Below are 27,190 nucleotides of genomic sequence, written 5' to 3' on the forward strand. Positions count from 1 at the left end.
TCAGGTCACCGACAAAAAACCTTTTATGATGAGCAAAGATTCCAGGTGGGAGCGGCTAGAGAGCTAATTATTTACCTTAATTGGTGACAGACTGCTGAGATGTATTTTATTAACAACTGTTGGGGGAAAAAAAAGTCCACTGTGCATTTCTTTCAAGTAACACAATCAAATCTATCAATCAGGGTGCAGAGGTGACAACAGAAAGACAGACACATGGTGTAGTGGCTGTACAAAAAAGGTCATGTTTGAAAAACACACAGGCACTGCCATTCTCCTTAAATGACTGAATCCCATTGTAGTTCATGGAGAAACTACTGGTACTATACATTATAGAACATGTAGGGCTAACCCACTTTAAGTCTTTCATGAAGTACAGTGGACATGATACATTAGATCCCTCTTTAGTCTTTGTGTTTGACGTCCTCAAGAGATAAAGGATTCAGCAGACATCAGCGTCCAAGTCCTCCTTTCGCCACACCTTCACTCTGTGGCAAGTGCTATTAGCTGCAGATTAGACGATGCCAGCCTGTTGCAATCAAATCCAAGGAGGATTTAATTACTAATGTGATTCAATACCGCCAAGCTCCAACAGAGGGTGCTCTTAAGCAGGTAATCTCAAAAGCTCAGCATCTCCAAGTAAGTAGGCTCAACCCAAACAAAATGATATCAGAAAGGAAAATGTATATAACTTAAAGATTTTTTCATACCTAGTTTGTCGTTTTTTTATATATACAGTTCTGATGCCACTGAGATATTCACTGTGAGACTCAACAGTGACCAAGGCAGACAAAGAAATAAAACAACAAATAGGGAAAGAAAAAGCAGCATAGTGTAGGCCAACCATGGTGACAATTGGAAATATATTACAGATTAAAACAGGTAAGAAAATTAACATTTATATCAGACTATTGGTGAAGTGAACCAACAGTTAAAATAACTTTTAAATTAGAGTTTAGGTCCACTAAAAGATTATTAGACTCTACATCCTGTGGCCATAACGAAGACAAAAAAAAAAAAAAAAGGGGAATGTCTCAATGAGACTAATCTCCCTATATATTGATTTTTTTTAAGTGTATTTACAGTTTATGTCCAAGGCAGGCCGGCACATGATATAAACAGATACATGCCACCCCAAAAGAAAATAAAATGAGGAGAGTGAGAAGAGCAAACTACTCATGACGAGCTATCAAAGGCTGGGTGATAAAAACAGGAGGAGTCCCTTCTGTTTTTACTTCTCTTCAGGTCCAACTAGTGCACGCTCTCCGACATGTTAAGCACTTCCTGGATTTCACGGACAACAAGGATTCGGGCGAGCATCTGCTCCAGGTGCTCCCGGGGGATTGGTTGTGTTGAGTACCAAATGGGGCTGTTTGGAGCCACCACCGGCTCCGGGGTCAGGTAGAAGGTGTCGTTACGGCCTTTAGCACTCTGAGGACTGTACAAACACACAATGGTAACAAGAGTGAGGATGTTTAATGGGTGTACTTATTTAAATGTCAAAAATGTCAGTTTCCTAACACAAACTGAAAGAAAACAGTTCCTAGTAGGAAGAGGTGAGGAGGGAGGGCTTGATTTCATATATTACTATCCATCTTTCAGAATTACATGTAAAATGCTTAGGGGAAAAAAATAAACTTTCTTCCCATTCATCAAAAATCAAAACTAATAACGCTCATCTTACGCCTCTAAATATATATTTTGATGCACTTTTTGAATGCAATTAGATTAAAGGTTATAGTTATGTATACTTTGGAGCATAAATAGAGATATCTTTGTAGCCTATTCACTTTCTGTTGTAACAAAATCAGAACCTCGATTGAGGAACCTGCCTTTTACTCATGCATAATTTCCATAAAATAAAAAACACACATGGTACTGGTCACAATCTTTAACAGCCAGGGAAAGTTTGATTGGTGGATCTCTTGTCAAGTCATTTAGGTTCTCCAACACCGGCCTTGAGTGTTAGGCGAGTCTTTAAGTTACTGTAAGCTACTTCTTTAATCAAACAGAGTTTCTGCAAAACCTAAGTGGAAAGTAAAAAATAACTTCATAACACATGATTCGAGTGTCTTTACACTGGCTACGTAACTTGAACAGCTTTTTATGGTATGTAATTAGGTACATAACCATTATAGACAGTGGGTCTTAGCCACCCACTAATATCCATGATTTCAAATTAAACATTTTGAACTGACGTTTGAAGACACTTTTGCATGATGGAGGTGCTGGAAATGGGGAAAAATTGTTTTATTAAAAATACAACATCATTTTAATTAGCTACAATTAAAATGTATCCTAGTGAGGTTTAGGACAGCTGCATGGACAGCTGATTGCTCCATTGAATGACAGCCACTGAGCTTATTGCTTTCATTCATCTTGGCATATGTAGCTTTGGAACAACATAATAAACCCAAATCATTCAGCAAGAGCAACAACTCAGAGATGAAGGTAAAATATCTGTTTCTCAAAACAACATGTTAGAAGTTGAAGGAAACAATTAATGACTGAACATAAGAGTGGACGGTGTGTTGGTATTAACTAATGTTGATCACTTAACATATTAGAAAAGTCCATTTTTCCAGTGTTTTAACATTAGTAAAAAACATGCAATCTCAAATATCTATTATCCTCCAAAACAGCTACATTACTATCAGATATCAACACTGGCCTCAATTTTTCCCATTGCTGCATTCCTGATAGAACATGCGAACTTAAGACATAAACTTGAGTTGGTATTTCAGACTTTTTAAGACCTAGAATGAGATTACTTTTTCTGACCTTGCAAAAGTCCTGACCAAATAAGGTTCAGGTCTTTAGGGTCCAATAAATATTCACTCTAAAAGATGGCGAAGCTAGATTATTCAGCATCAATGTTTTTTTGTTTTTTGTTTGTTTTTTTTTTATTCTCAATAGCAACAATCTTGCAAATTAAGACACTTCAGCGCAGAGTGCAGCATCTTCACACCCTTTCAATTACACCAACTAGTAATTTTACTTAATCATAGCAGCTCCTCAAAGAGGAACTAAATCTTATTAAGAAGTCGCTTCCCATTTACCATTTGAAGAGGTAGAAATCATAGAGCTTGATAGGGCAGCGCAGCGGGTTCTCAGGGTCCTCCAGCTGTTCCGAGTACATGTCATCTGTCACTGAACGAAAAGTAACAACAGTCATCGTTACTCTCCATGGAGAAATGCAACTCAGATTTTATCAGAAAGCTCTATGCACGTTTGTCGCAGAATCTATTGCGATAAACGATAATATTGTTTTGAGACCATTTTCAAGTGATATAATGTTAACGGTATTTTAATGCAAGAATACATTCTTAAAGATAGATACACATTCATTTCTAATGAACATTTGACACTAGAAATTGAAGATATAACCGAAAAAACAAAACAGCAACTAAAAAAAAAATTATTATGAAGTCTCTAAACAAAGTTGTCCTTCAAAAAAAGTTGAGACCAAATCACCAAACTGAAGACTTTTTGGATTTAATCAGAAAGCACGAGTACAAGTTTTTCTACCAAAAACTTCTTCTACCAGAAAGAGAGAGAATGATAAATCATGCAAACGGAAATTTTTGAGCTTGTTTTAATTTATCATGCATTTTATTACTGAGCTATCGCTTATTGTGACAGGCCTACTGATTACCTCATACATGAATAAGCAGGATTTTTACACAGCCTAGAAGAGAGTACTACTGCACTTTTAAAAAGAGTGAAAATCACACCAACATTTTTTTAAGGCCAGTGGTCAATAGTTTGAATTGAAGCAGAGAAATACCGAGCAGAATTGAATCATAACATGCTATTATAAAAGGACTTTAACATCTGTTTACCCTCTTACCTTTCTGTCCTATGAACCTCTCTGCTGACTTCAGGTACCGTATGCTGGTGCTCTTGTCTTTGGGATTGTTGGGACTCTTCCTGGTGTGTCTCAACACCTTTGAAAAAGCCAATTTTAGATGCTGATCCACTGTTTTTAGGTGGAAATACCTGGAAAACAAATCAACATCAACCAGTGAGGCAGACTACTGAAGATATGCAGTAGACGAATGCAAACCGATCGACATTTGATCATGCATCGTTAAATGAAGAAAATCCTTTTTGTTAGCGAAATGTCTGCAGAACCATCAGAATACTGGAGGGCTTTGAAACTCACTTTGTGTTGAAGAACATGAGAGTTGTGAGCAGTGTTGATGGAGAATGAGCTCCCAGCTGTTTACACTCCCACAGCATCTCCTCTGTTACATGACTGGGAATAACATAACCTGGGGAAAGAGCAGAATATGAAGAGCTGGTAGGTTTAGAAAACTGTTGCTCATGCAGCTGGAACTCATTGTAAAGGTTTGCAGGAACATGTGGTGTGTAGGAAATTTATGCAGAGCAACACAGCAAATTAAAAAAATAAATATATGGGTGTACCTAGAGGATGAACCGACGGCCTCCAGGGGTCCAAGATTAGATGAAGACAATGAGCGAAACGAGTATAGTACTGATCTGAGAAAATGTCGTCAACTCGACCGTTATCAAACAGATACTGCAGGAGGAAGAGAGAGAAGCAGATCATCAGTGGTGCCATTAACTCCCAGTCTATTGTATGCAGAGATTCTTAGCAGGACAAATAAAACAAGCCCTGGAGTTCAATCAAAATGTCAACATCCACTCTAGAAACTTTCATTTAGTTCCTGTTTGGGAAGGCAGTAAAATTTAGTTTTAAGATTATTGGAACAAAATAATTATTTTTTCTAACTTCAATTGTAAACTATGCAAATTAAAAGCTCTGAATTTCTTTTCTGTGTTAACTAAAACTTGCTACAGATCAACGGAGAGTTTTGGGGGTGAATGAGTGTAACTAACCTTTTGTATGCAGAGAAATACATAATAAAGAACATCCGCCTCGTATGATTCTCCTTCAAGCCCCCGAGCCTCTGCTGTCATCAGAGACAGACCCATGCAGAGTTCAGCCACCGCACACGACACCAGATCCTCCTGGAAACGAAGCGCCTGGCGTCCTGAAGCACCACATAAGGAAAAATGCCAATTGAGAAAGGAACAGAAAATCATACTGTCCCACAATGGGGAAAGTTGTTCATAACAATTATTGTTTGTCACTTTAACTCTAAGTAAAATGCATGGTCTCTCACGGCCTATTGGAGCAAGTTTGTTCTGATCCGATTTGTCCAGCTCTGCATTTTTCCTCTGAGCCCAGAGTCGCCACACGTCCAGCCCCTCCTCTGGCTTCAGCGTTGCGGGCAGCAGCAGCTCCTGCACCTGTACTTGCTGCTGACCTTGACCATCTACTTCTGTGACCACCGTCTGACCCTGAAAACAACAAATCAAAAAAAAAAAAAACTTTCACTGAGCTGAAATGAAACACCTGCAGGATGAAAGGATGCTGTCTTATTACTTGTAGCGGCTGTCCATCCTGCCCCGTCAGGCCCTGTGTGTGCAGCACCTGCTGCTGGGGGTCCCAGATAATGGATTGTGTGGCGTTGGAGTAGCCCTGCACAGCCACAGGAATGTGGATGTTTCCGTTCATCAGCTGGGCAGGGAAGAGTGTGTTTGCGGCCAGCGTGTGAACCACTTCCTCTTGGTTGCTCATCCCGGTGGAGCTTGTTATGCTGGAAACTGCCTGCACAGTCTGACTTTGACTAGTGGGGCTTTTTAGCTTGTCGCTTTCAACGGTGACCTGGGTCGGCATTGTGGTCATTGTGGTCATTGTTGTAGTGTTTGTCCCTGCCACCTGCACCGTCCCGTAAGCTTCCTGGGGGATGGCAATGTGTGTGACCTGCTCACGGCCCCCAGACCCAGCAGGAGCAGAGTACACAGGAATGGTCCAGGTCTCACCTGTGGGACTGGTGATCGTACCAGTAGCACTGTAAAGGTGGGAACTGTCTACAGTTAGGAGGTCTGGCCGTAGCGACACGTAGCTCTGCTGCTGCCCCTGACCCTGTGGGATTGCCAAGACTGTGGCTACCTGCTGACCAGGCAGGGCATACGACACAGTGATGGGCATGTCCACCTTACGCTTTTTAGCTGGCTGCAGGACCCCTGCTGCTTGGGATGTAGCAACAGTGGTTCCCATCACCCTCCGCTCCACTCCGTCCTGCTGCTGGGTGGGCGACAGGGCCCCCACCGTCTGGATCTGGATCTGCTGCCCGCCTGCCACAGCTGCCACCAGCTGGGCTTGCAGCTGAAACACACAAGGTCAGAAGTAATAATGAGTAAAGTAAAAAAAAATTCTAGTACACTACTGTGTTTTTACACTGCGGTGCCATTACAAGATCTCATTGCAATAGCTCTAGCAATTATGGGAAGGAAATAAAAATAAAAAAAAAGCGGCGAAAGAAAAAAATACTAATACTCAGATTTCATTAAAAAAAAAAAAAAAAAAAAAAAAAAAACTTTGAATTGGGAATCAAGACTTGCTGTGTGAATGAAGTCCCAACTTGTTTACTGCCTCGTCTTGCTGTGTGCATCATTCCAGCACCAATAGTTTATGGACAAACCTGTTGCTGCTGTTCCTCTGTCAGCTCCCCAGGCTGAATCAGCTGTGCAGTGGTAATGCCCTGCAGCTGCTGATGGGAACCAGCGGGCACCTGGAGAACCTGGCCAAGCATCTGACCCTGTTGCTGGCCTTGAATTTGCACCTGTGCAATTAGTATAAGCAGGACATTAAGCGGACACATGATATTATCAAACTGAATAAGATGACAATACGTTTTTCTTAACAAAATTCAGATTCTGACCTGCACAATCTGTTGTTCTGCATTCTGTTGGACAGACTGCTGCGATGCAGAGTCCTGCATCTGCTGCTGTGGCTGGACCTGCACCTGAACCTGCAACAGAGGATAAGGTTTTCATTTTTAAAAGAAGCACTCTCAAAACAAATGTATGTATATATGGCAATATATACATACGTATATATTGCAGTCATTTTGGTAATTTTGTATTCCGCATTAGAAATCAGAGTGGACAAAAAACTGAGCCAGGTGACTGCTTCGACACACCTGAATCAAATACGAATGTCATTAGCAGAAATCTGTATAATCTGACATAGTATAAAATTTTTTCAGCTATTTAATTCAGGTGTGCTGGACTAGAAAGGCACCTAAAAGTTTCAAATAACTTGCCCTTCATCTGAAAACCCTGAGCTAAACAAATAAAGTTGTAGAGGATTTCTGCACTGCAGTAATTAAACAACAAATGCCACTAAAATACTTCAAAGTAAGAAGCAATCAGGAATAAATAACTAATTAAATTGCAAAGTCACTTAGGAGCACGCGCGCGCACGCGCACACACACACACACACACACACTTCACTAGTGGAGATGAAAATAAAATTCACGTAGAAGAGATATAAAACAATGTAGTAGTAATGTCAAGCTCCCCCTGAGTCAAAAGAAGAGTCTTTAATATTTCGGAGTCCTAAACAGTTCTTATACAAGAAAGAGAACTGTTCCATAAAATGGAAAAAGCAACTGCATACACACAATTACCCCTACTTAGATTAGAGCTCCAAACATTTAAAAGCATCTTATTTTCAAAGTGCATCTTTTCTTGATTAGACTTGATAGAAACCTCTAAGATTAGACAAGGTGAGACTTAAATACTTCAAAACCCAACAATAAAATCTAACAATCAGTCCTTTAGTAGCTAGGAAGTCAGGTGACGCAAACACTGGAATTGCACGATCCCATTTCCTAGTTCCTGTTAGAAGTTATGGAGCCACAGCTACAGATGATATTCTGAAATAAAGAACCACAGTAAATTAAAAGCGCTATAATAAAAGGCATTAATGAAATTCTCAAAAGAAAAAAAACTATGAAAGAAACGGGGCTCTGGCAAGTTGGAGGACAAAAATGTAAAAAGATTGTTTTGACAATTTACTTACTAAATTTAAGAGCTGTTAGGGAGTATGCTGAAGTTCTACATAAAAGAATCAACTATAAGAAGGTAAAGGCCTCAGAATACTGTCCAAGTTATCTCAAACTTAACCTAAGATAATTCATGGCTTCTGTTTAGTTTCCATTAAGATACAGAAAAACAAAGGACATTTTCTTTTGCGATAAAGCCATTAAATGTTCAAGTTTCTAACAATGTTTTACGGCTGCCCAATAATGGTAAATCAGAATTGCAACAACGTTTTTCTGCACAGTATGGAGAAATATACCAGTTGTGATAAATCCACATTTTTCTATTCTAGTATTAAGATGTTCCCAACTCTTTTGATAACCTTAAAAAAATATTGCAGGGCATTATCTGTGTCAAGTGTGTGCATCTATTGCCGTGAAAAGCCAAGCATGCAACCAATTCACAATGTGCATGCTTGTGTACTCATAATGAATGCACTCTGAATTCATGACACTATATAACATGTAGCATATGCTGCATTTTAGCCAGATTCTTGTTACATGAATATTGTACAGATATCATAATGAAAATACATAGTTGACACACTAACCTATAAAATCTGGTTTGAAGTTTAATCATGTGCATTCTTTATATGTATGCAATTTATATGTATATAAAAAACACATTTTTGAGTCACAAAGACTTCATTTACCGGACATGCCAGCTCCAACAGCGACCCAGCCACTTCTGTACTGTCTGTATAGATGCAGTTGGTCTCTTGTTGGTAAACCATAGTTGTAGTGGTGGTTGTAGTGTCTCCACTTTGTTGGCTGAACTCCTGCAAAGCATCAGGACCTTTACTGGCCAAGGACTCCAGGAACTCCTTCATACGATGTTGAGGAATGCTCCGAGCTTTCTGTCTCACTAGCTCCTCATATGAGCTGCTGCTATCCATGGCATTATTCATAGCTGCAGACTGTTATCACTTAGATGAGATGGAAACCTGGAGCAAAAGATATAAAGCGACATTTTGAATTTCAATTAAAACTATAATAAAGAAAATAAAATAAAAATGACTACATTAAGATCATTCAACACCGGCTTTAGTCGGACGCAGTCAGAGCTAAATGACTGGTGATTGCACAGAGAGAGATTGTAATAGGAAAGGGTTAATTCCGGCTGAGTGTAAACGAGCTGGGACAAAAGCGCGGTCACTTTCCAAATCGAATGCAGGAGTCTTGGGTTGGTAACATATTCAGGATGAAACGGGCACGCTTAAAACTGGATTTATGTTACTGCAATGTTTACGGTTACCTGTCTGAACACCCCCTAACCAAGCTGTTGATTACACAACGCGCTAGGTTAGCCAGGTGCATTGCTAACTAGCCGCGTGTGGTTTGCAAAATAAAGCCAATCACTGTGTCGTTGGAAACAAGGGTTAAATCCAACAATTCAGATGACAATTGTCGCTTCGCAAAGGATTAAAGGTGTGTTCAAACCATCAGCTCTTGACAAACCATTCTACGTCTGTTGCGCTTTACTGTTTTTTCTCTGATTACCTTAAAGCTAACAGGCTAGTATTAGCATGGATATTGGCTACCTGTCTCTAACAGCTCGAAGTTTAAGTCGTCCACAACGGTTTTCCTCCAGTAAGCTGGACGGTGCAGTACTGTTGGTGTTTTTAGCAGCTACCTAATGGGTTACTTTCTCCGTTAGCTGTAGTTTTTCCTTTTTTTTCCCCCACCAGACTCATATTCCGCTGGGCGCCATCTTACAACAGCGTCCTCAAACCAATAGGCTACCGATTTGTAACTCTGGGGTGCTGTCGCGATATTTCTGACAGGTAACATCGCGAGAATCTTCAGTAGCTTTGTAATCTGTTAAAGGCGACTCGTACAAGCAGAAAAGCAGACGGGATGGCGCAGATGTCGTTCCACCTTAAAACACAGTTCTTCCAGAGAGACGTTCCTAGTGGCTCACTGGCATCTAAATCTTTTAAGGTGGTGCCAGAGAGATGCACCGAATATTTAGTTGGGGCTTCCGAAGCTCTGGGCAGGTGGGAGTTAATTCCCACGCACGTCAGTCTGGCGTGGCATTATCCCACGTTGTTTAATGTTTACGGTTTAATGTGCTCTTATTGTGGTCATATAAATCTCATCTTAAAAGTATCCCTGTCCATACAACTGCTATTCTGATGCCGTATTTGATGAATCATTGTTTACATCAGTAGTAGTTATACTATAGTGTGGTTTTATGTACTGCTATAATGAGGATGAAGGTCAAAAAAGTGGTAAACTAGCTACATTTATCTATCCAGGAGTACAGAGTTCATGAGCTGCCTGAAAAAGTCCACGACTTTACCCTGAGAGTCCTGAGAAGCAGAGAAGAATCAGATGACTTGAGTTAAAAGTTTTATCCTGATTCAGATAAGCTTGGAAGAAGTGGTGATGTAAAACAGGTGTTTTCATGGCGGTCCACCAGTGCCTCCTAGAACCTATTCCATTCATAACTGTTTTAAAAGAAATACTTTACTAATGATTTTTGTTGCCAATGCAGACTACAGAGATAAACATTGTAGCTGTTATTGTTAAACTCAGAACATCACGCAGTTAAATATTTAGGTGCACTTAAGAAAAAAATGTCAGGCACACCAGTACAACGAGTTACTCTACAGCCCTAAATAACATAATCACCTGGGTTTGCCCTCATTGTTTAGTCTAGTAATCACTTCTGATTTTGAAGACGTGATTAAATTAATCACTGGCATAATTATGCCATTTGTTCTGCAGCAGGCAAAGTTCTTACTCATTTTCTGGAACTGTTCTTCATGTTTCCAGGTCTGACTCCACCCTCAAAAAAACTTTTTCCTTAAGGAATTTATAAGTTCACTGACTGAAGTTTACTTTTATAATGAAAAAAGCCTCAGCCTACCTTGGCATTAGTAAACACCGTCTCTCGTTGTACCTTAAGACAATACAATGTGAAAAGGTAACCCACTTTTTCCATTAACATTTGGTTTATAAACCACTGAGCAATCTTTTGGCAGGTATAAATATTCAAGAACCATCAGTGCATTACTGGCCATTTACATGGACATGGAGACATGCTCACTATATCATAAATGCAGACAGTTTTGTGATATTCATTTTATTTTTTGCTGAACATAGGACCCCTGTGAGTCTTAAGAACCACAAGATGGGATGGTACCACCTCAGTTAGAAAAATCAAATATGGCATTTGAGAGCATCCCCTTAACGTAAAACATCAGTCATAATAAAATTTGCTCAGGAAGTCCATTTTTTCTTCTTCTTCTTTATCAAAGTTGCTTACAATGCTGCAGCAAAAAAACAGCAGGACACACAAATCTTGAAGGGGCTTTTAACACTGACTGGTAAAACCATAAGAGACCAACGAGCAGCCTCAGTTTCCTGCTTTCCTTACGAACCAGTCACATGAGAAGAGCTGATTAGAAACGTTGCAGGCAAAAAGAAAAGGCATATAATTTAAAGCAGTCTCAGTCAGATCTGTCTGTGTCCTTGCTGATGTTCCAACATAAGTGATACAAACACAGTGGTCGAGTATCTGAAGGCTCCGGGGAATAAGCACAGCTTCTCTCTTTTTTTTTCTTAAATCAATCAGATCTTCCCTGGGTCTTCTTTGAGTGTGACAGTTCTGTTAAAAACAAGCTGAAATGGAAAGGAAAACCATATTACAGCATGTCTTACCACTAGAGTGTGTAGGTATTTAATATAGACCTAAACGACCTATGTAAATAGCTGCTAGCTATATAAAAATAAAGCATTTCAAATTTGATTTGACTTTAACTGTACCTTATCAGCTGAGCTGTCGGGGTCCAGGGAGAAGTAACCAACTCTCTCAAACTGGAATTTATCCAAAACTTTTGCTCCCTTCACTGAGGTATCCACTAAGGCACTGCTGATCACCTGCAGGGAATTCTGGAGAAAACAATGTGAGAAGATAAGTTTCAGGTAAACCCCCTGAAACTTGTAAAAGTATTCATATCCTTTAAACTACCACAAATATCATATCACATGCACAACATTTACTGAATTTCAGTAGGATTTTATGTGAAAGACCAACACAAAGTAGCATATTTGTGAACCAGAAAGACAATTATACATGGTTTGGAATAAATCTAAAAAGTGCCCAGTGTATTTTCTGAATCAAAGATACATTTTTAAGTCTTGCCAAAGACTTACAGGGTTGATGTCACTCAGGAAGCCGCCAGGCACTTCCGACGGATCCTCCGGGTGCTTGTGCAGGAAGCTGCAAAGCGGGCGAGACTTCTCATTTAGTTGAGTTTTTAAATCACAGGTTGTTTAGTAGTGGATGGCAGTCGTCGTTTCTGACTTACAGTCTTTCATAGAGACGCACTTCACACACCAGAGGCTGGCTGACCCAGTGGATGAAAGCCTTTGGTTTCTCTGCAGTCTCTGAGCTGCAGCAGGTCACTTCCAGTTCCACCACTTTACCCTGAGAGTCCTGAGTAGCAGAGAGGAATCAGATGACTTATTGAGTAATAACTTCATCGTCATGTGGTGATTTAACAGTTTATCCAAAACTAATGTTTGGACTGAACAATCTTGGAAGCTAAAAATACTGGTAAAAATCAGAACGATAGGCATGTGTAGAATTATATTTCCTTATTTCTATTTTTAAATTTTACACTTAATTATTTCATGTTTAACTTAATGCATAGTTAATTGAGACAAATTGTGCCTTAAATCTAATTATTCCATGTGACACAGGTAAAGATATATTATCTTAAAAAAAAAAAATGCATGAAAAACATGCAGTAATGCAGTTTAAATATGTAGCTAAACCAGCAGCAACCTGTGGCTGGTTTAACATAAATGGATTCACCTCGTTCTTACAAATTTAACTCCCTAAAAATGGTTTTGACTCACTGTTTCTCTAATTTCTTGTATTACAGTGATATTAAATGAAATAACTTTGACATTTACCTTGATTACTTTCTGGACAGAGATGACATAGCCAGCATGCCTCAAGCCAACCGGCTGTTCTGGAGTCAGACGCTTGTAACCTTTCTCCATTACCTGCAAAAAAAAAAAAAAAAAAAAAATCAATAAATCCACAATGAAAGACTTCCACAAAAATATTGTTGGAGCTCTTTGTTTATCGTCCTTCTAACCTCTCTGAAGTCGCTCTGTTCAATGAATACTGTGCATGTAAATGGAACGGTATGGGCGCCTTTGGATTCATTGGCAGGAAAGTCTGGTACCCTTACATCCATCTGTGAGTGAAGACAACAGCAGTCTGATTACTTAATGAGGTTAAACTTCCATCCATTTTCTTACACCCTTATCCCTAGAGGGATCCGGAGGGGTGCTGGTGCCCATCTCTAGCAAACGTTTCGGGCGAGAGGCGGGGTACACCCTGGACAGGGTCGCCAGTCCATCGCAGTGAGGTTAAATTTAACCTTTAAATCTTTAGCACATGTATTCTTTATTTGAAAGTAATTTAACAAACCTTTGTGTCCTTGGGAAGGTTTGTTATGGTGACCTTGAGGGGTTCCAGCACCGCCATGGCACGAGGAGCGGTGTCATTCAGGACGTCTCTCACACACGACTCCAGCAGATGAGGTTCTGTCGTCGTCTGGGAAACGGTTACACCAACCTGAAACAGAGGCAGTTACAATTACACAACAGCATATTCCTTTTACATTGAAATCATTGTCGATCTGTGCAGCAGATCGAAATCCCTCCACTCTACATACGCGTGCACAGAAGTTATTGATGGCCTCAGGGGGGAAACCTCTTCTCCTCAAAGCAGTCAGAGTGAAGAGTCTGGGGTCGTCCCAGTCTCTGCATAAGGAGAAAAAAAAAAAAAGATCAACAAGGTGTATGTGGAACCAAAATCAAACACAAGGCTTTTAGGGTAATGCAGAGTTTGCTCTATTAGTCCAGAATATAGTAGTTTGAAGTAATTTATACTCAAAACTTTCAATATCATAAGCCTCAAGTCTTAAATAATTCAACAAATTAAACACTCAGCAGATTTTTATTGAGAAAAATGTCTATTGACATTTTGTTATGTACAGCACATCCTAAATAATGAAGAGTAACTTTTTGTAACTTTCAGAAAAGAAGACCAACTGATTTTCTAAAGGCAGGTGGTTTTAAAACCCATCTTCTATTTTGTCTTTTGTTCAAAGACAATTTGTGTAAAATCTTCTCTTTTCTGCAAAATATTTTATTAAATGTCTGCATGGCATGCAGTTTTTTTTAAAATAAAAACCTGCCTTGCCTTCTTTCACAATATGTTTGCAATTTTAATTGATATTGTTTTTATCCTTGTGACTACACACAGAAAATCCTAAGGTGTATGAGCAAATGTATTGCGAAAGGACGCAAAAAAAAAAATCCCCTCTGTTTCCCCTAAGGGGATCAGTAAGAACCAGAGTGAAAAAACCCCCCATAAATTTAATCTTAACATAAATAAAGATTTGTTTTGTCACCTGACCACGCCAGTCTCAACAAGTTTGATAATTTTCCTCTTCGACACAACGGTGTAGGTGAGGTTCAAGCGGCCGTATTCCCACTGAACGGGACAGTACAAGTCCAGAGCGTTACACAGCCAGTAATACGAGGAACGCCTAAAAAACGTTTATGAAAAAGCAGAAAAACTCGATCAAACCGAAGCCTTCAAACCAAAGCCAAGAGCAGTTTACATACAGATCAAACACCTTGATATACCTGGCTTGAAACTCTTTGGTACACAGAGAATGGGTGATGTTTTCAATAGAGTCACACAGACAGTGGGTGTAGTCATAGGTGGGGTAGATACACCTGAAGAGGAAGATGAACCAAAAAAGTTAATCAATTCAAACTGAGTTAAAAAAATGAAAACTAAAACATGTTTCCTTACCATTCGTCTCCTGTTCGGTGATGAGGCGTGTACTTGATTCGATATGCCACAGGATCCATCTTCCCATCCTCCATGACCATCTTCATCCGGAGCGTGGCCTCTCCCTCGGCGAACATGCCCTTCTTCATCCTCTCAAACAACACCAGAGACTCTTCAATGGGTCGGTCCCTCCATGGGGACGGAGGAACGTTGTGGCCTTTCAGCTCCTCACCCTTCTGATGGCACACATACGCATGGCCCCTGATGACAGTCAGGGTGATCAGAAATCCAGCCGTCCATCAAAGCAAACTCCCTGCGTACGTTCTCGACCCCTGCTTACCTGCGGATCAGATCAACGGCGAGGTCGTAGAGTTTCTGGAAGTTGTCCGACGCGTGGGTGACGTCGTACGGCGTGTAACCTGTGAGGTACGGCTGCACTGATTAGAAGCTGGTTTTATAACACAAGGATCGTACATAATATTCATTTGAAAATCTCCTGCTTTTCCAGATCTCAACTACACATGGTCTGAGTCACTTTTAGCAATTAAAAAAATACAAAATACAAAGATGACTGGAAAAAAAACGGACTGATGAACAGGAGCAAAGAAGCAAGGCCTGCAAACAAGGACGAAAGGAAGGGTTGACACAACAAAAAGTTGACCGAAGACAACAAGTTAGAGGATAAAGCCTAGAAAATCTAAAGTTTGTCCATACACTGATTTCTTTTATCATACTTATTTAGACCTGAAAAACACTTAAATCACATTCCAGACCTTTTCAGATGGTGGAGGAATCCTGATGCATGCATCATGCTTACACTATAATCAGATAAAACATCAACTAAACACACCCAGCCACTCCACCATGTCCTTGATGGCAGTGAAGTACTTCTCCTCCTCCTTCTCAGGATTGGTGTCATCATACCTTAGGTAACAAATCCCATTGTTTGCCTGCAGAAAGAGTTTAGATTCAGAGAAAACTTCTTCACAGAAAATAATAAACAGATTTTAAGTTACGCAAATGTACCTTGGCGTAACCAAAGTTGAAATTAATGGCTTTAGCATGTCCAATGTGAAGAATACCGTTGGGTTCAGGTGGAAAACGGGTACGGATCTGAAGCAGTTAAAGCAGGCAAAACTCAGATCATTTAATATGAACACTTTTCATTTTATGTTGATATTTTAACTTTTCTGTACCTGTCCACCTGTGAACTCAATGTGTTTCCTAAGGAGATCCATTGTTTTTGGAGTCACAACATAACCCTCGGTTTTGTAGTTTTCTCCTGAAAACGAAAAAAGTAAAAGGTCAGACTATAAATAAATTACCCTGTGTTACATTGTTTAATGTTACCAATATGCAGAAAAATACCATAATGCACCAGAAAGAGATTTGACTGGTTTCTAAGAAATATAATCTGTGAATGTGTAAGAAGATATGACTTTTCTGTGCAGATGATCAATTATTATCAATCAAAGAAAGTAAAATATTTTATCCAATCTTGACCTGGTGCAGTTTGTTGTATTGCAGTGTGTCCAGACTACTAAAGTACAATAATACAGTCGCACCTTGAAAAAAAAGAGACATGCATTTTACTAATGCTAATGTTGACAACAAGAACAATAGAAACAATAAAAGATGCTACTTCATCTAAATGCTAAGAGTTTTCTTCTCACCTGCTTTATGAAACTTCAGTGCTTCTCCTCTCAGCTGCTCCATTAGAGATCTTCCTTCCACAAAATTGCCATCACCTTAATATATGAACAAACAAACAAAAAAACACGCTCAAATAAGAAACAGTTCAATGAACTTTTGTCTGCTTGCTGCGGCTCACCATTCAATGACACCTCCTCTTTCTTCGCCTTCACGTCATTCTCTGCCACCTTTGCTTTCTGTGCCTGCATAACAAAGCATGAAGGATGCAGTGATTACACAGAGCCAGAAAACATAGCAGGAAGCAGCTCAGGTGAGAGTAGTTTAAACTTTCCCTCACATATGAAACAGCTCTCTTACCTTGGGTTTCTTCTCTAGATCCGCCTCCGTCTTGGGTCCCAGCAGGTGCAGGACCTTTAAGACCAAAGGTAATGTGTAACGTCACCTATTCGTATTTAATTAAAGCAAACCCTCTCCTCCTCCATTCATACCTGCACATCCACCTCGTTTTTGATCACCTTCCCTTCGGCCCACTTCAGAGCTGAGCGTGCTTCTCCTGCAACAGATAAAAAGACATTCTGTCTGTCTGTCTGTTCTGCTGTAATGGCTGTGATAATATTCAACCAAATGTGCGATCATACCCATTAGCAATCCCATGTTGAAGCGATACCTCTCCATCAGCAGCTGCTCCTTGTGCTTCTTGATGACAGACTCAACCTGCGCGACAGTCCACTGTCACTTAACACACCACTTTGCAATAGTAAAAAACACAAACTATTGTGTTTGTAAATTGTTTACCGTGTAAATCTAAAGTGGAAGTATTGAGACAGTTTTCAAATGGTTTTGTAAGTAAAAATATTAAAAGTGTTGCATCCATTTTTATTTAATCCTCAGTCACAAAACTTTGCAAAAAAAAAAAACTTTTTGCTTGAGTTATAGGTTTGAGTTTTCCTGAGTTGTGTCTCTTCCAGCTTTGCACAGCTAGAGATGAAAGTTTTAGACCATTCCTCTTTGTGAATCAGCTCAGGCTCAGTCAGACTGGATGGAAAGTATCTAAGTATTACGTTTCCTATCAGTTGGACTTTAACTAGGACATTCTAATAAATGCAATAAAATGATTACAATAGTCTATTGAGGAACAGGAAATGATAACGGCAGGTTTTGGAAGTCACCAACACAATAAATGTGGCCTGTAAGGCAGCAAGTGTTGCCACTATGATTTAATCAATTTTACGAGAAGGATCAGAGATTGCTATTATATTGCTAGGTATGGATGTGACTTTTTTATTACCTTACTTATAGTGCATCATGTACAAACTATGCTTTTGAAAACTGTGTGCTCAATTCCAGTTTCTAAATGCTACCTTAGAAACTGGAATTGTAATTTGTAAACTATATTGTGATAATTAACCAAACTGTTCAATTCAAGAAAAAAAAAATTGTTTGTTTTTTTGTTGTTTTTTTTCCTGGTCCAGACGGTCAGGACTACTTGTTTTAACTCACTGAAATCCTTTTAGTGACGCTGGCTGCATGTTTAAACATCACTTAATGTGTCACTTAATTAAATTACACATGGATGGACTATATTTTCTAATTAAATTACCCTTTGAGGTAATTGATCCCGTGAATGTATTTAGAAGTATTGGTAAATGAGGCTCAACACAAATACACACTACAAATTTCAGGAATTAATTTGTAAAAACCTTTGAAAACATTTTTTACTTCCGCTTCTATGCAATGGTTTGTGTTGGGTGTCATGTGGTGATATGTCAAAAAAGCTAAGAGTGCATGATTGTATTTGTGAGGCATTTTGCTTCAGATCAGTGGGAGATTATGCACTTACTGCATCCTCAATCTGCTCCGGTGTTATGACTACACCTACACCACATGCTTCATCAAACTCTTTCTGACTGATGGGATCCTCGGGATGACTTTTGACAAAGTCTAAAGCAGCTGCAAAAAAATATAGATAACATACGTGAGGAAGCAGGCAACATCAACCTAAGGTTTATTATTCAGTTTTGACTTCATCGTAGATATCAAATGTTGTGAGAAATTACCTGCCAGCTGTAGTTCTGTACAGATTTTCCTCTGAGCGATGCAGTCTGACAGAAATACCAGGCGTTTGTTGTCTTTAAGGCGAGAAGCCATACTGTACAGCAAAGTGCCCATGGCTTTGTCCACTCCATTTGCCCCATTGACACGCTGAGCCTGTTTAAAACAGTTTTAAAAAATTGATCAAATTTGTTGCCTTTTCTCCAGCTCTGTCACAGTTAAAAATAGCAGTCGAAATAAGAGAAAGGACTCAACCCAAATTAAATAATGTGAAAAATATAAGCTTAGCTATAGAAAATGTAAAGCGAAAGTGGCATTTAACCATTGTGCGTGCGAGGACTGAGGCAAACGTAGAGGACTGTGGCAAATCATCCAAGTTTTACGTGTGTAGGGTCGGTTGGACCCCAAGGGTTAAACTTGATGTTTATTGCTTAGTTAGTTTCAAAACGAGTAAAGTTGGCGACATATCCCAGCTGCACCGGAGAGCTCCTACCTGAATAATCCCCTCCTTTAGTGCAGAACTCAAAGCTTCATTTTTCAGTGTCTCCTTCGCTTTCTGCTCGCTGAGCCCAATCGAGGTGAAAAGTGTCAAAATTTCAGCCATTAGTCTTCTTTAGAAATCGGAACCACACAGACACAACGCCGCCGCACACTGTCTATCTCCTCAGAGGAAGAGCGAAAGAGAGACTTCCTGTCCAACGCGAACCAAAAATATTACGCTAGAAAGTTATTAGCCAATAGGGCACAAACCCCACACATGGAATTGACCAATTACGAATGAGCTTAGCTTGCAGTACAAGGCTATTAACCAATGAGCTGTTTGTTGACATCAGCGAGGGAGGGACTTCCAGAATTAGAGTAACGTTGCATCAGATTGATAGTTCAGTCACTGTTTAGCAGAAACATGTAATATAATAAAATTTTATTTTTGTGAGAGATAATTTTAAAAACAGAAAAACGCTCTTTTCTATTTTAATTTTTACATGTGTGAATATTTCCATCGCAGGGTAACTTATTTTCTGTCCGTCATTTTCTGTGTTAACTCTGTGAAAGTTTTGATGGCTCCTTCAGCTGGCTCAGCTCCATTTATCAGCCGGCGAGGAAACTGGCACTCAAGCAAACTTAAAGCTGTGAAATTTCTGGTCCAAACTGCATACAAAATATCTGTGCACCACCTGAGCCCAAAATTCATAAAGTTCATCATATTCATTGACTTTGTTCAATTACCGACTGTAAGTAACATTATAGTTTTGCTCCTGACAACTGCTGCTAGCATTTTAGTGTCTTATCACATCCAACTTTGAGAGATCTAGGGGAGTCCATGTCACAGCAGGGCTGTGGGCAGCAAAAGAGTTAACAAATAATTATTAAGTCAACTGGTGGTAAATGTGTGCCTTTTTATCTTATTGCCTCATCGGTGTGTGGTCTTCAAATATTTAGGGTGAGGCCATCTCACCACCTCTATCTAGGATAGAATCTCCTCCCTTGAAACTAGTCACCCGGAGATTTTGCCTGTTGACGGGTAAAGAGTGAATCCATCATATAGCTATGTGTACATTCGCTTTTCATTTTTCTGCAGGTTGCATACCTGCGACCTGCAGGTCGTTTATCGGTCAGTAAAGTCATCTTTTAGCTCCAAACAAGTATGGCCAAACATGCGGTGTTGTCGTCAGGGGCTAAATTGTGGCGATCTTTGCCATGCGCAAAGTCGGAGCTGCGACTGGAGCTCACCCTTGCTTGTGGACAAACTTTCCGGTGAGTGTTTACAGATAACTCATAACATTAAATGAACCGGAAGATACGAGTATTCCTGTGTTTTTCCATTTAAGCATCATTCAATTAATTCACAGCTGGAGAGAAACTGCTGATGGGCACTGGACTGGAGTCATAGGGGGGCGTGTTTGGACCCTGACTCAAACAGAAGACACTCTTTGGTACTACGTGTACACAAACCAGGGTGGAGCTGGTGGAGAAAACAGCTCAGAAGACTCTCTGAGGGCAGAGTCTGTCACTGCCTCACACCACTCTGAGGTGGAAGCAGAGATGCTGAGAGACTACTTCCAGCTGCATGTGAAGCTGGGGGATCTATACAAGGAGTGGGGTGCAGCAGACTCTCACTTCAAGAAGATTTCTGACATCTTTACAGGTTAGTGTGTTTGTTCATGCATAGTACTGTTTCACAGTGAACTGAACCAGATCTAAAATGTACTGCTTGTTGTTTCTGCAGGTGTGCGGATGTTGCGTCAGGACCCAACAGAATGCCTTTTTTCCTTCATTTGCACTTCCAACAACCACATCTCGCGTATTCAGGGCATGGTGGAGAGATTGTGTCAGGCTCTGGGGAGCCCTCTCTGCCAGCTGGATCAAACATCCTACCATGACTTTCCGACACTGTCCGCACTGGCAGGTGCGTGAAAATTTTGCATTAGGATTTGCTCGCCCTTTACAGGATTGACCAAGTCTCTTTGCACCCGAAAAATTACATTATTTTTTTAAACACTTCTCATTTTGCAGATAAATCAGAAAAAAAGCCTACGTTTTGTTTCCCAAAAAAGAAATTAGGGTTAGGTGTTGTGTAAAAGTACAAGGTGTGTAACTAATTTTTCAAGCCACTGTTGAAGGGTATTTTTTATTGTGGTGCTTTTTGTCTGACGTACCCATATTTAGTACTTCATAATGTCCCTTTCAGCAGCTTTTTCTTTTTCACAGTTTCTTATTTCATATATGCTGCTCTTGTGATCTGCAGACAGTGGTGTAGAGGAACGTCTCAGGGATCTGGGCTTTGGCTACAGGGCTCGGTTCCTTCAGCAGAGCGCTAAGCAGATCCTGGACACACACGGGCCCCAGTGGCTTGTTGGTTTACGAAACGTCCCGTATCTGGAGGCCCGTGATTCTCTCCGAACCCTCCCTGGAGTTGGCACCAAAGTAAGACAGAATGCAAACATGTTAGATCCTTACATTTTATTGATATTAACTTAGAGAGCAGATATTAAGACAAGAAGTAATAATAGCATTTGTTATAGGTGGCAGACTGTGTTTGTCTGATGTGTCTGGATAAGTGTGAGGCCGTTCCTGTGGACACACATGTTTGGCAGATCGCTAAGCGGGACTATAAGTACACTTCTGATAACGGACAAAAGACCCTCACAGAAAAAGTTCACAGAGATATAGGTCGGTTTTTCCACACTTTGTTGAAGTTCTCCTCCTACAAAAACAAAATATCTAATGAACCTTTTCTCTGCAGGGGATTTTTTCAGAAAGCTGTGGGGCCCATATGCAGGTTGGGCCCATTCGGTAAGTATCATCATCCACTACGTTTCCATCTCTTTCACTGTGGATCTCCTGTTACCACTTATTTGCCTCTTTTAGGTTTTATTCTGTGCTGACCTCAAGAAGTTTCAGCACCTCAAAGAAATGACAAGTTTAAAGCAGCCACAGAACGAAGAAGAGCGTGAAGGAGAGTGCAAGGGGCTAAAAGTAAAAAGAGAATTTGATGGACATGAAAAAAAGAAGAAACCCAAGTCGGAACGTCAGAAGAAGGCAAAGATGTCCATCAAGACGGAAGAGGTGTGAAACCACAGATCTTTAATCAGATCAGACAAACATGCACTGGAATTATTGTTTACAAACTTCATGAAAATTGGTTCATGGTTATATTATCTCTCTTTTGTTTTTTTTTTAAATCTGAGGGTTAGTACTTTAAAATTACTTTGTGCTCTTTTATGACTTTAGAGCTATGAAACATATCATACAGTGTGGATTGTTTTAAAAATATAGTTATTTAAAAAATGATGAGCCTGTAAATTTTAATATTAAAAGTGTGGTCATTATGAGCCACAAACTCCATAAAACTCATTAATGCTGCACTAGACTATTTCTACAGAGTACCAAAAGCACTGGAAAAAAATACTGTATTTGCTGTAATCATTTTGTGTGGGAATAAGTTTGAGTTTTCTGTCTTTATAACTGATTTTATTGTCCAACATGGTGAGTCATAAAGTTGGAATCAGGACTCAAAAACTAAAACAAATGACAAAACTATTATGATAATAGAATATACCTAATCTAGTAATTACAAAGGAAGCCCAGTTGATTGTTTTTTTTATTTAAGGTAAGCAGAATAAAGGTACACTTTTTAAGACCTATCGGTTTAATATAATATTTGAAGCACCTATGTTGCATTTTCATTAGCTTCATCGTAATTAACAGGAATAAAGACTTGAGAACATCAGTCTGTGTGTAATTAAGCTATACAATGTGTTTCACTTGGTGAATGGAGTTGCTCAAAACATAAACTTTTGAGTGATATTCTAGTTCATTGAATGGATTTGTATATATTGAACCACTTGTCTCTTCCACAGTAAATGTTTTCGAACAGAAAAGCTTGCAAACCATTAATCGAAAATAGATTTTTAGAAGTTTAAATTTCTAATGTAGTTTGTGTTTCCAGCCTTTTCTACCATGTAAAGAGCTGAATCAGTGCATCTGTTTATTTATTTTTTTGCTGTTTGTTTGTTTTCTGCGGGTTCTGCTTCATGTATTCTTAATGTCCAGTCGGTCGTGGTGCATCATTTCCTGTGAAGCAGGTTGTTTCTTTCCACTGTTGCGATTTGCTTACTCAATGCGGAGGAGTGGCTCCAAAGTCTTTGACGTTATTGTATTATAGCTAGCTTTGAAATGAAATGTACGCCACTGTATTTGAATGTGTGTGTACAATTGGATTAAATTAATTTCATATTTCTATGTATTTAGACATGAACTGGATACTTAGAGATGTAAAGTGCCTTGGATTATTATTTTTTTCTATAAAGAGGAACTTTATAAATAAACAGAATTAAATTTAAAGAAATGTTCTCAACTCAAATGATCAAAAAGTTCTTGAAAGAGACTAGAATTAAATCGTTTTTAAATGTGGCCAATTTTAACTGTGCTAAACTTGGCCTCTAGATGGCAGCACAGATTCTATTATTCCAGAGAGTCCATGTGGTTTATTCAGCTTTTTGACACTTTTATTGGATGAATTGTCACTGCCTGCTTCCTTGGCTTGTCACTGGTGTTTGAAGGCATGTTGGAGATGCCTGCAGGATGCCACAGCAGTGGGTGTTTCTTCAGAGCATTCCCTGGATCAGAGTAGTATTTCTGTGTGTTAGCTCAAAAACAATCATCCTCGCTGAGTGATTCGGTGTCCATATGTTTATCTATAGGCACTTTCAGACTGTGTCAGCTGATCTTTTTATAGCAGGGGTCGCAGTTATCTGCTGTCAGTGCTCAGGGCTGCTGTGAGTGTCTCTGGTGACAGCATGGCCGTCTAGGAGGTTTGATGTCCATGTGAAGGAATGACAGAGCTGCTTTTTAGTTTCCTTCATATAAGGACTCTTTTTAGATCTGCACGGCAATCAGGCTCTAATGTGAGAAATGTTTTTTGACGTGTCTTCGAGCAAGCGGAGGCCTGTGTGTGTGGCTGTTTCATCTGTGGATGTGCGTGTCGTACATCCATAGGACTGTTTTATTTTTGTGGAGCAGAGTGCAGCCATGCGAGTTAATGAGAATGTGACTCAGCTTTCATCCCCGCTCCACTTCAGCTGGGCAGAACCTGCGTCTCTGCTGCAGGCAGAGTCACTGTGAAGATAAAAATAAAAAAATAAAAAATGAGAAGGGGGGATAGGTCAGTGTGTGCAGAAGGTAGGGACAGTGATGTTGGTGAAGGCACAAAGGACAGCAAAACAACAGTGGCCTGTGCGTTATGTAAGACGTGTGTCTTGACTTTTGTTGTACCCTCAGGGGTGATTCAGTTAAAAGGACATCTTACTGTGCCTACTTTTCTCTAGCATGAGTGTTGCTGCTGCCTACAAACACTTGGAGGCACCATAATCAGAGCCTCCATGAAACGGAAAGATCTCCATCGATTTCCAGAAGTTGACAACAGCTTGGATGGGAATGTTTTGTGGTAACGGACCCTAAAATATTCCCCCTGAACAGTGTTGCCCATACACTGTTCAGGGGGAAGTTCTCTTGAAAGTGGGTCATATGCAAAAAAGGACCTTTCAAAAAATTTATTTGTAGACTTACTTTGGTTAGCAGTATGCATAAAGGTTAGGCTTTATATGCATAAAATATAAATAAGAAGGAAATTGTCCAGAAGAAAATAAAAGTATTTTATTTAAGCTTTAAAGAGATTTTTTTAATCATTGTGTTGCATCTTTCCTTTAATAACACTAGAAATATTTAAAAACTACTATCAAATGTTTGTTTAGTGTTTATGTATTAGTTAATCTAAATACATCAGAAAATGTAGGATATATTATTATTATTATTATTATTATTATTATTATTATTATTATTATATTGCTAAAACACAGTATTTTAAGTACATAAGCTAAATGCGGGAAGAAGTATAAACTTAAATTATGTTCTGCCTAATTTGTTTATCACTAAGGTTAATATTAACGTATTATCAGGCCTCAAGATGTTAAAATACTCTGTTCACAATACAAATGTTACATTCAAGTGCAAGTGGAAGTTTTTTTTTTTTCTTTAAGGAAAGCTAATCTTTATCTTTTTTTTAGTCTGACACAGTAGTTATCAATAAGTTGGAAAAAAATGTCACAATTAATGATTTGTGAGTAATCTAACTGTGACCTCACTCTACCAATAAAAGGACCAGTCTCTGTTTTCTGTCTTCTGTTTACACAGCAGTGTCAGATGTTTTCATATGACAGTAAGACAGACAAAAACCTTAAGAGTTCATCTTAGATGTGGTGAAATTTAACACTTCCACAGGCAGCTGTGATGAAGTCCGACAGAACAGGAAGGTGGTCCCCACATGGAGGTCTCATTGGGGCCCAAAGATGGGGTGCTTTGTTCCGTAGGATGAAGGGAAACCACAAAGTGAAAGACTGAGAGCACAGAGCTGCCAAGGATCTTTCAGATCTCAAACTGTTCTGACTCTGAAGTGTGTAGATGGTCGCTAGCAAAGCTGTTCTTAATAAAAGCGGCTTATTTTGTCAAAAAAAAGATAATAATATACGCCATCTGAAGGGGCCCTCGCTTTTCAGCCAAGGATTAAGACTCAATAGCTCATATTTTTAAGGAGGATGGTTGCATTTGAACCAGCTAAAATTCAGTTCAAATTAACTCTTTGAGCCCAAGAAATAAAGGGGCCTCGGGCCTAGCCACAGCAAACAGAATGACTAAAGAGTTGTAGCCAAGAAGGCGTAAAATGATTTGAAATAGGATAAACTGTGGGAAAATAATATTACTGAGACCAAAATCTGAAATATAGCTGTCACAGACATACATTTGAAACAAGATGCATACATCAAATAAAAATACACATGTACCTTTTGTCCTCACTGTCTAAAGATAAATCAGACTAAGCTTCTTTTGTTCTACGTCAGTTAGAATAACCAAAATTAGTTCTGTAAACTAAGTGCCACAAAAATGAGTGAACATGTCAAATATTTATTAATGTTTTTAAAAACAGAAATTTACATACATTTTCTCTGTATTAGCAGGTTTGCCTTTAAATTGTATTACTTGGGCCACACATTTTGTGTTTCGTTCCTCAAGCTTCTCATAAAGGTTTGTTGGAAAAATATTTGAAATATAAACCAATTTTCTCATCACCAACAGTGGATTCTAAATCATAGGTATACCTATAAAGACGGTACTCCAAAATACAACGCTGGATTTTACCATGGTGTATATTTAACGAAACACAAGTTATGCCTGATTTAATTTCAGAAAGATTACAATGAAAAAAAAAAAAAATAAATCGAATATATGCAGATGGTTTCTGTAGCAAATCTTTCCTGATTCTTGTTTGATTTCAGAAGAATGTAGACTTCTCTTAGAGAAATAACACAGTGTCTCTTGAATCATGCCAAGAGGAAAGGTCAGTATGCTGCAGGCTCAATAATCTCACTGACTGATAGATGAAGAAACATACAATTTAATTAACTTGAAATCAAAACTTGAACACTCAATAAAAGATTAGAAAACAATCGTATTAGCATTTTATTAGTCATGATTAAAAGTTTGTGCCAAAGCAAATGGAAGCATTAAACAAAGCACGTCTTTAAATAAACCATTTTTTGGTATTTCATAGATATAGGACTTTATTTTTCTTAGGATATAACCGCTGCTTTATTTTGTAGCATAGGGTGATTATTCCTCAAATTATACATTTCAAAATGTAATTTTTAAAATAAATGTTTCTTAGTTGTATTGAAAATCCTTAAAACTCTCCTGTAAGTAAGCTCTTCTAGACGATTTCCTTCTTATTAGAACCAGCCCCCTCTTTAACACCCTACTACTCTAATCTTGTTAGAGCTGTCAACACTCCTCTCATGTTACAGTTTTCTCTTAAAGAAAAAGCGAAACAAAAAGGTCTTTCGCATTTTTTAAGTTAGCAGTCATTTCTAGCATTAAATCCATTGCCAGCGTGTTGTTAGTCAAGCGGCTACAATGTTAGTCATAATCTATGGACAATAATGTGATTACCATCCAAAAGTGTTTCTGTTCCACCTGCTCAAAGCCTCCAGTGACCCCTGCTGGCTCAGTAGTAATTTAATGGCCTTAAGACAATCCTCTGAGCCACCCAGGTTATTTTAGGACTCAGCTCGATGGTCCAGTCGGTTTGATGAAAGTGAAGACTACAAAAGAGAACTTTAGGAGCTGGGAATCGTTCCTGTTTGTAGTCTGGTTCTGAATCCACACCCACGGCCAATGTCAGATGGT

The 27,190-nt window shown here is 39.2% G+C and overlaps 3 protein-coding genes across 5 annotated transcripts; 1 reads left to right on the forward strand and 2 right to left on the reverse strand.

Annotated features, from left to right (window-relative positions):
• Positions 1 to 219: 219 nt before the first annotated feature.
• Positions 220 to 9,670, reverse strand: LOC106932080 (transcriptional regulator QRICH1). Of its 2 annotated transcripts, none has more exons than XM_015010572.2 (12): positions 9,459 to 9,670; positions 8,571 to 8,861; positions 6,753 to 6,842; positions 6,513 to 6,653; positions 5,411 to 6,196; positions 5,148 to 5,325; positions 4,861 to 5,015; positions 4,426 to 4,540; positions 4,163 to 4,271; positions 3,848 to 3,996; positions 3,057 to 3,147; positions 220 to 1,435 (listed from the first exon to the last, which is right to left on the reverse strand). In XM_015010572.2, the coding sequence occupies exons 2-12, from the start codon at positions 8,823 to 8,825 to the stop codon at positions 1,249 to 1,251; spliced, it is 2,256 nt and encodes a 751-aa protein (XP_014866058.1). In that variant the 5' UTR covers positions 8,826 to 8,861; positions 9,459 to 9,670; the 3' UTR covers positions 220 to 1,248. The 2 variants fall into 2 exon arrangements, with proteins under 2 accessions (XP_014866058.1, XP_014866059.1); XM_015010573.2 differs by having other exon boundaries at positions 9,551 to 9,666.
• A 1,319-nt stretch (positions 9,671 to 10,989) lies between these two features.
• qars1 (glutaminyl-tRNA synthetase 1) lies at positions 10,990 to 19,137 on the reverse strand. Its single transcript, XM_015010580.2, has 23 exons — positions 18,945 to 19,137; positions 18,457 to 18,607; positions 18,240 to 18,349; positions 17,038 to 17,113; positions 16,888 to 16,952; positions 16,757 to 16,810; positions 16,578 to 16,641; positions 16,420 to 16,494; positions 15,943 to 16,028; positions 15,773 to 15,859; positions 15,597 to 15,696; positions 15,087 to 15,165; positions 14,768 to 15,007; positions 14,596 to 14,688; positions 14,358 to 14,495; positions 13,617 to 13,704; positions 13,370 to 13,516; positions 13,032 to 13,133; positions 12,844 to 12,936; positions 12,234 to 12,361; positions 12,079 to 12,145; positions 11,689 to 11,814; positions 10,990 to 11,544 (listed from the first exon to the last, which is right to left on the reverse strand). The coding sequence occupies exons 1-23, from the start codon at positions 19,053 to 19,055 to the stop codon at positions 11,494 to 11,496; spliced, it is 2,331 nt and encodes a 776-aa protein (XP_014866066.2). The 5' UTR covers positions 19,056 to 19,137; the 3' UTR covers positions 10,990 to 11,493.
• A 261-nt stretch (positions 19,138 to 19,398) lies between these two features.
• ogg1 (8-oxoguanine DNA glycosylase) lies at positions 19,399 to 23,300 on the forward strand. 2 transcript variants are annotated; one of them, XM_015010581.2, is made up of 8 exons: positions 19,399 to 19,683; positions 20,031 to 20,206; positions 20,302 to 20,597; positions 20,679 to 20,858; positions 21,198 to 21,376; positions 21,475 to 21,622; positions 21,696 to 21,745; positions 21,821 to 23,300. In XM_015010581.2, exons 2-8 carry the CDS (start codon positions 20,097 to 20,099, stop codon positions 22,022 to 22,024), a joined length of 1,167 nt encoding a protein of 388 aa, XP_014866067.2. In that variant the 5' UTR covers positions 19,399 to 19,683; positions 20,031 to 20,096; the 3' UTR covers positions 22,025 to 23,300. The 2 variants fall into 2 exon arrangements, with proteins under 2 accessions (XP_014866067.2, XP_087863399.1); XM_088007273.1 differs by lacking the exon at positions 19,399 to 19,683 and having other exon boundaries at positions 19,755 to 20,206.
• The last annotated feature ends 3,890 nt before the right edge of the window (positions 23,301 to 27,190 follow it).

Source organism: Poecilia mexicana, unplaced genomic scaffold (genome assembly GCF_051168715.1).
Source record: "Poecilia mexicana isolate PSO_F unplaced genomic scaffold, ASM5116871v1 scaffold_7, whole genome shotgun sequence".
Classification (NCBI taxonomy): domain Eukaryota; kingdom Metazoa; phylum Chordata; class Actinopteri; order Cyprinodontiformes; family Poeciliidae; genus Poecilia; species Poecilia mexicana.

Excerpts from the sequence above, each read along its gene's own strand:
- LOC106932080 (XM_015010572.2), bottom strand. The coding sequence starts at position 8,825 with ATGAATAATGCCATGGATAGCAGCAGCTCATATGAGGAGCTAGTGAGA. Across the intron at positions 4,272-4,425 it reads GCCGTCGGTTCATCCTCTAG|GTTATGTTATTCCCAGTCAT; the intron begins GTACACCCATAT and ends CTCTTTCCCCAG. Across the intron at positions 3,997-4,162 it reads CTCATGTTCTTCAACACAAA|GTATTTCCACCTAAAAACAG; the intron begins GTGAGTTTCAAA and ends TTTGTTTTCCAG.
- qars1 (XM_015010580.2), bottom strand. The coding sequence starts at position 19,055 with ATGGCTGAAATTTTGACACTTTTCACCTCGATTGGGCTCAGCGAGCAG. Across the intron at positions 14,496-14,595 it reads ACCAAAGAGTTTCAAGCCAG|GCGTTCCTCGTATTACTGGC; the intron begins GTATATCAAGGT and ends AACGTTTTTTAG. Across the intron at positions 13,517-13,616 it reads TCAATAACTTCTGTGCACGC|GTTGGTGTAACCGTTTCCCA; the intron begins GTATGTAGAGTG and ends CCTCTGTTTCAG.
- ogg1 (XM_015010581.2), top strand. The coding sequence starts at position 20,097 with ATGGCCAAACATGCGGTGTTGTCGTCAGGGGCTAAATTGTGGCGATCT. Across the intron at positions 20,859-21,197 it reads GACACTGTCCGCACTGGCAG|ACAGTGGTGTAGAGGAACGT; the intron begins GTGCGTGAAAAT and ends TGTGATCTGCAG. Across the intron at positions 21,746-21,820 it reads ATGCAGGTTGGGCCCATTCG|GTTTTATTCTGTGCTGACCT; the intron begins GTAAGTATCATC and ends TGCCTCTTTTAG.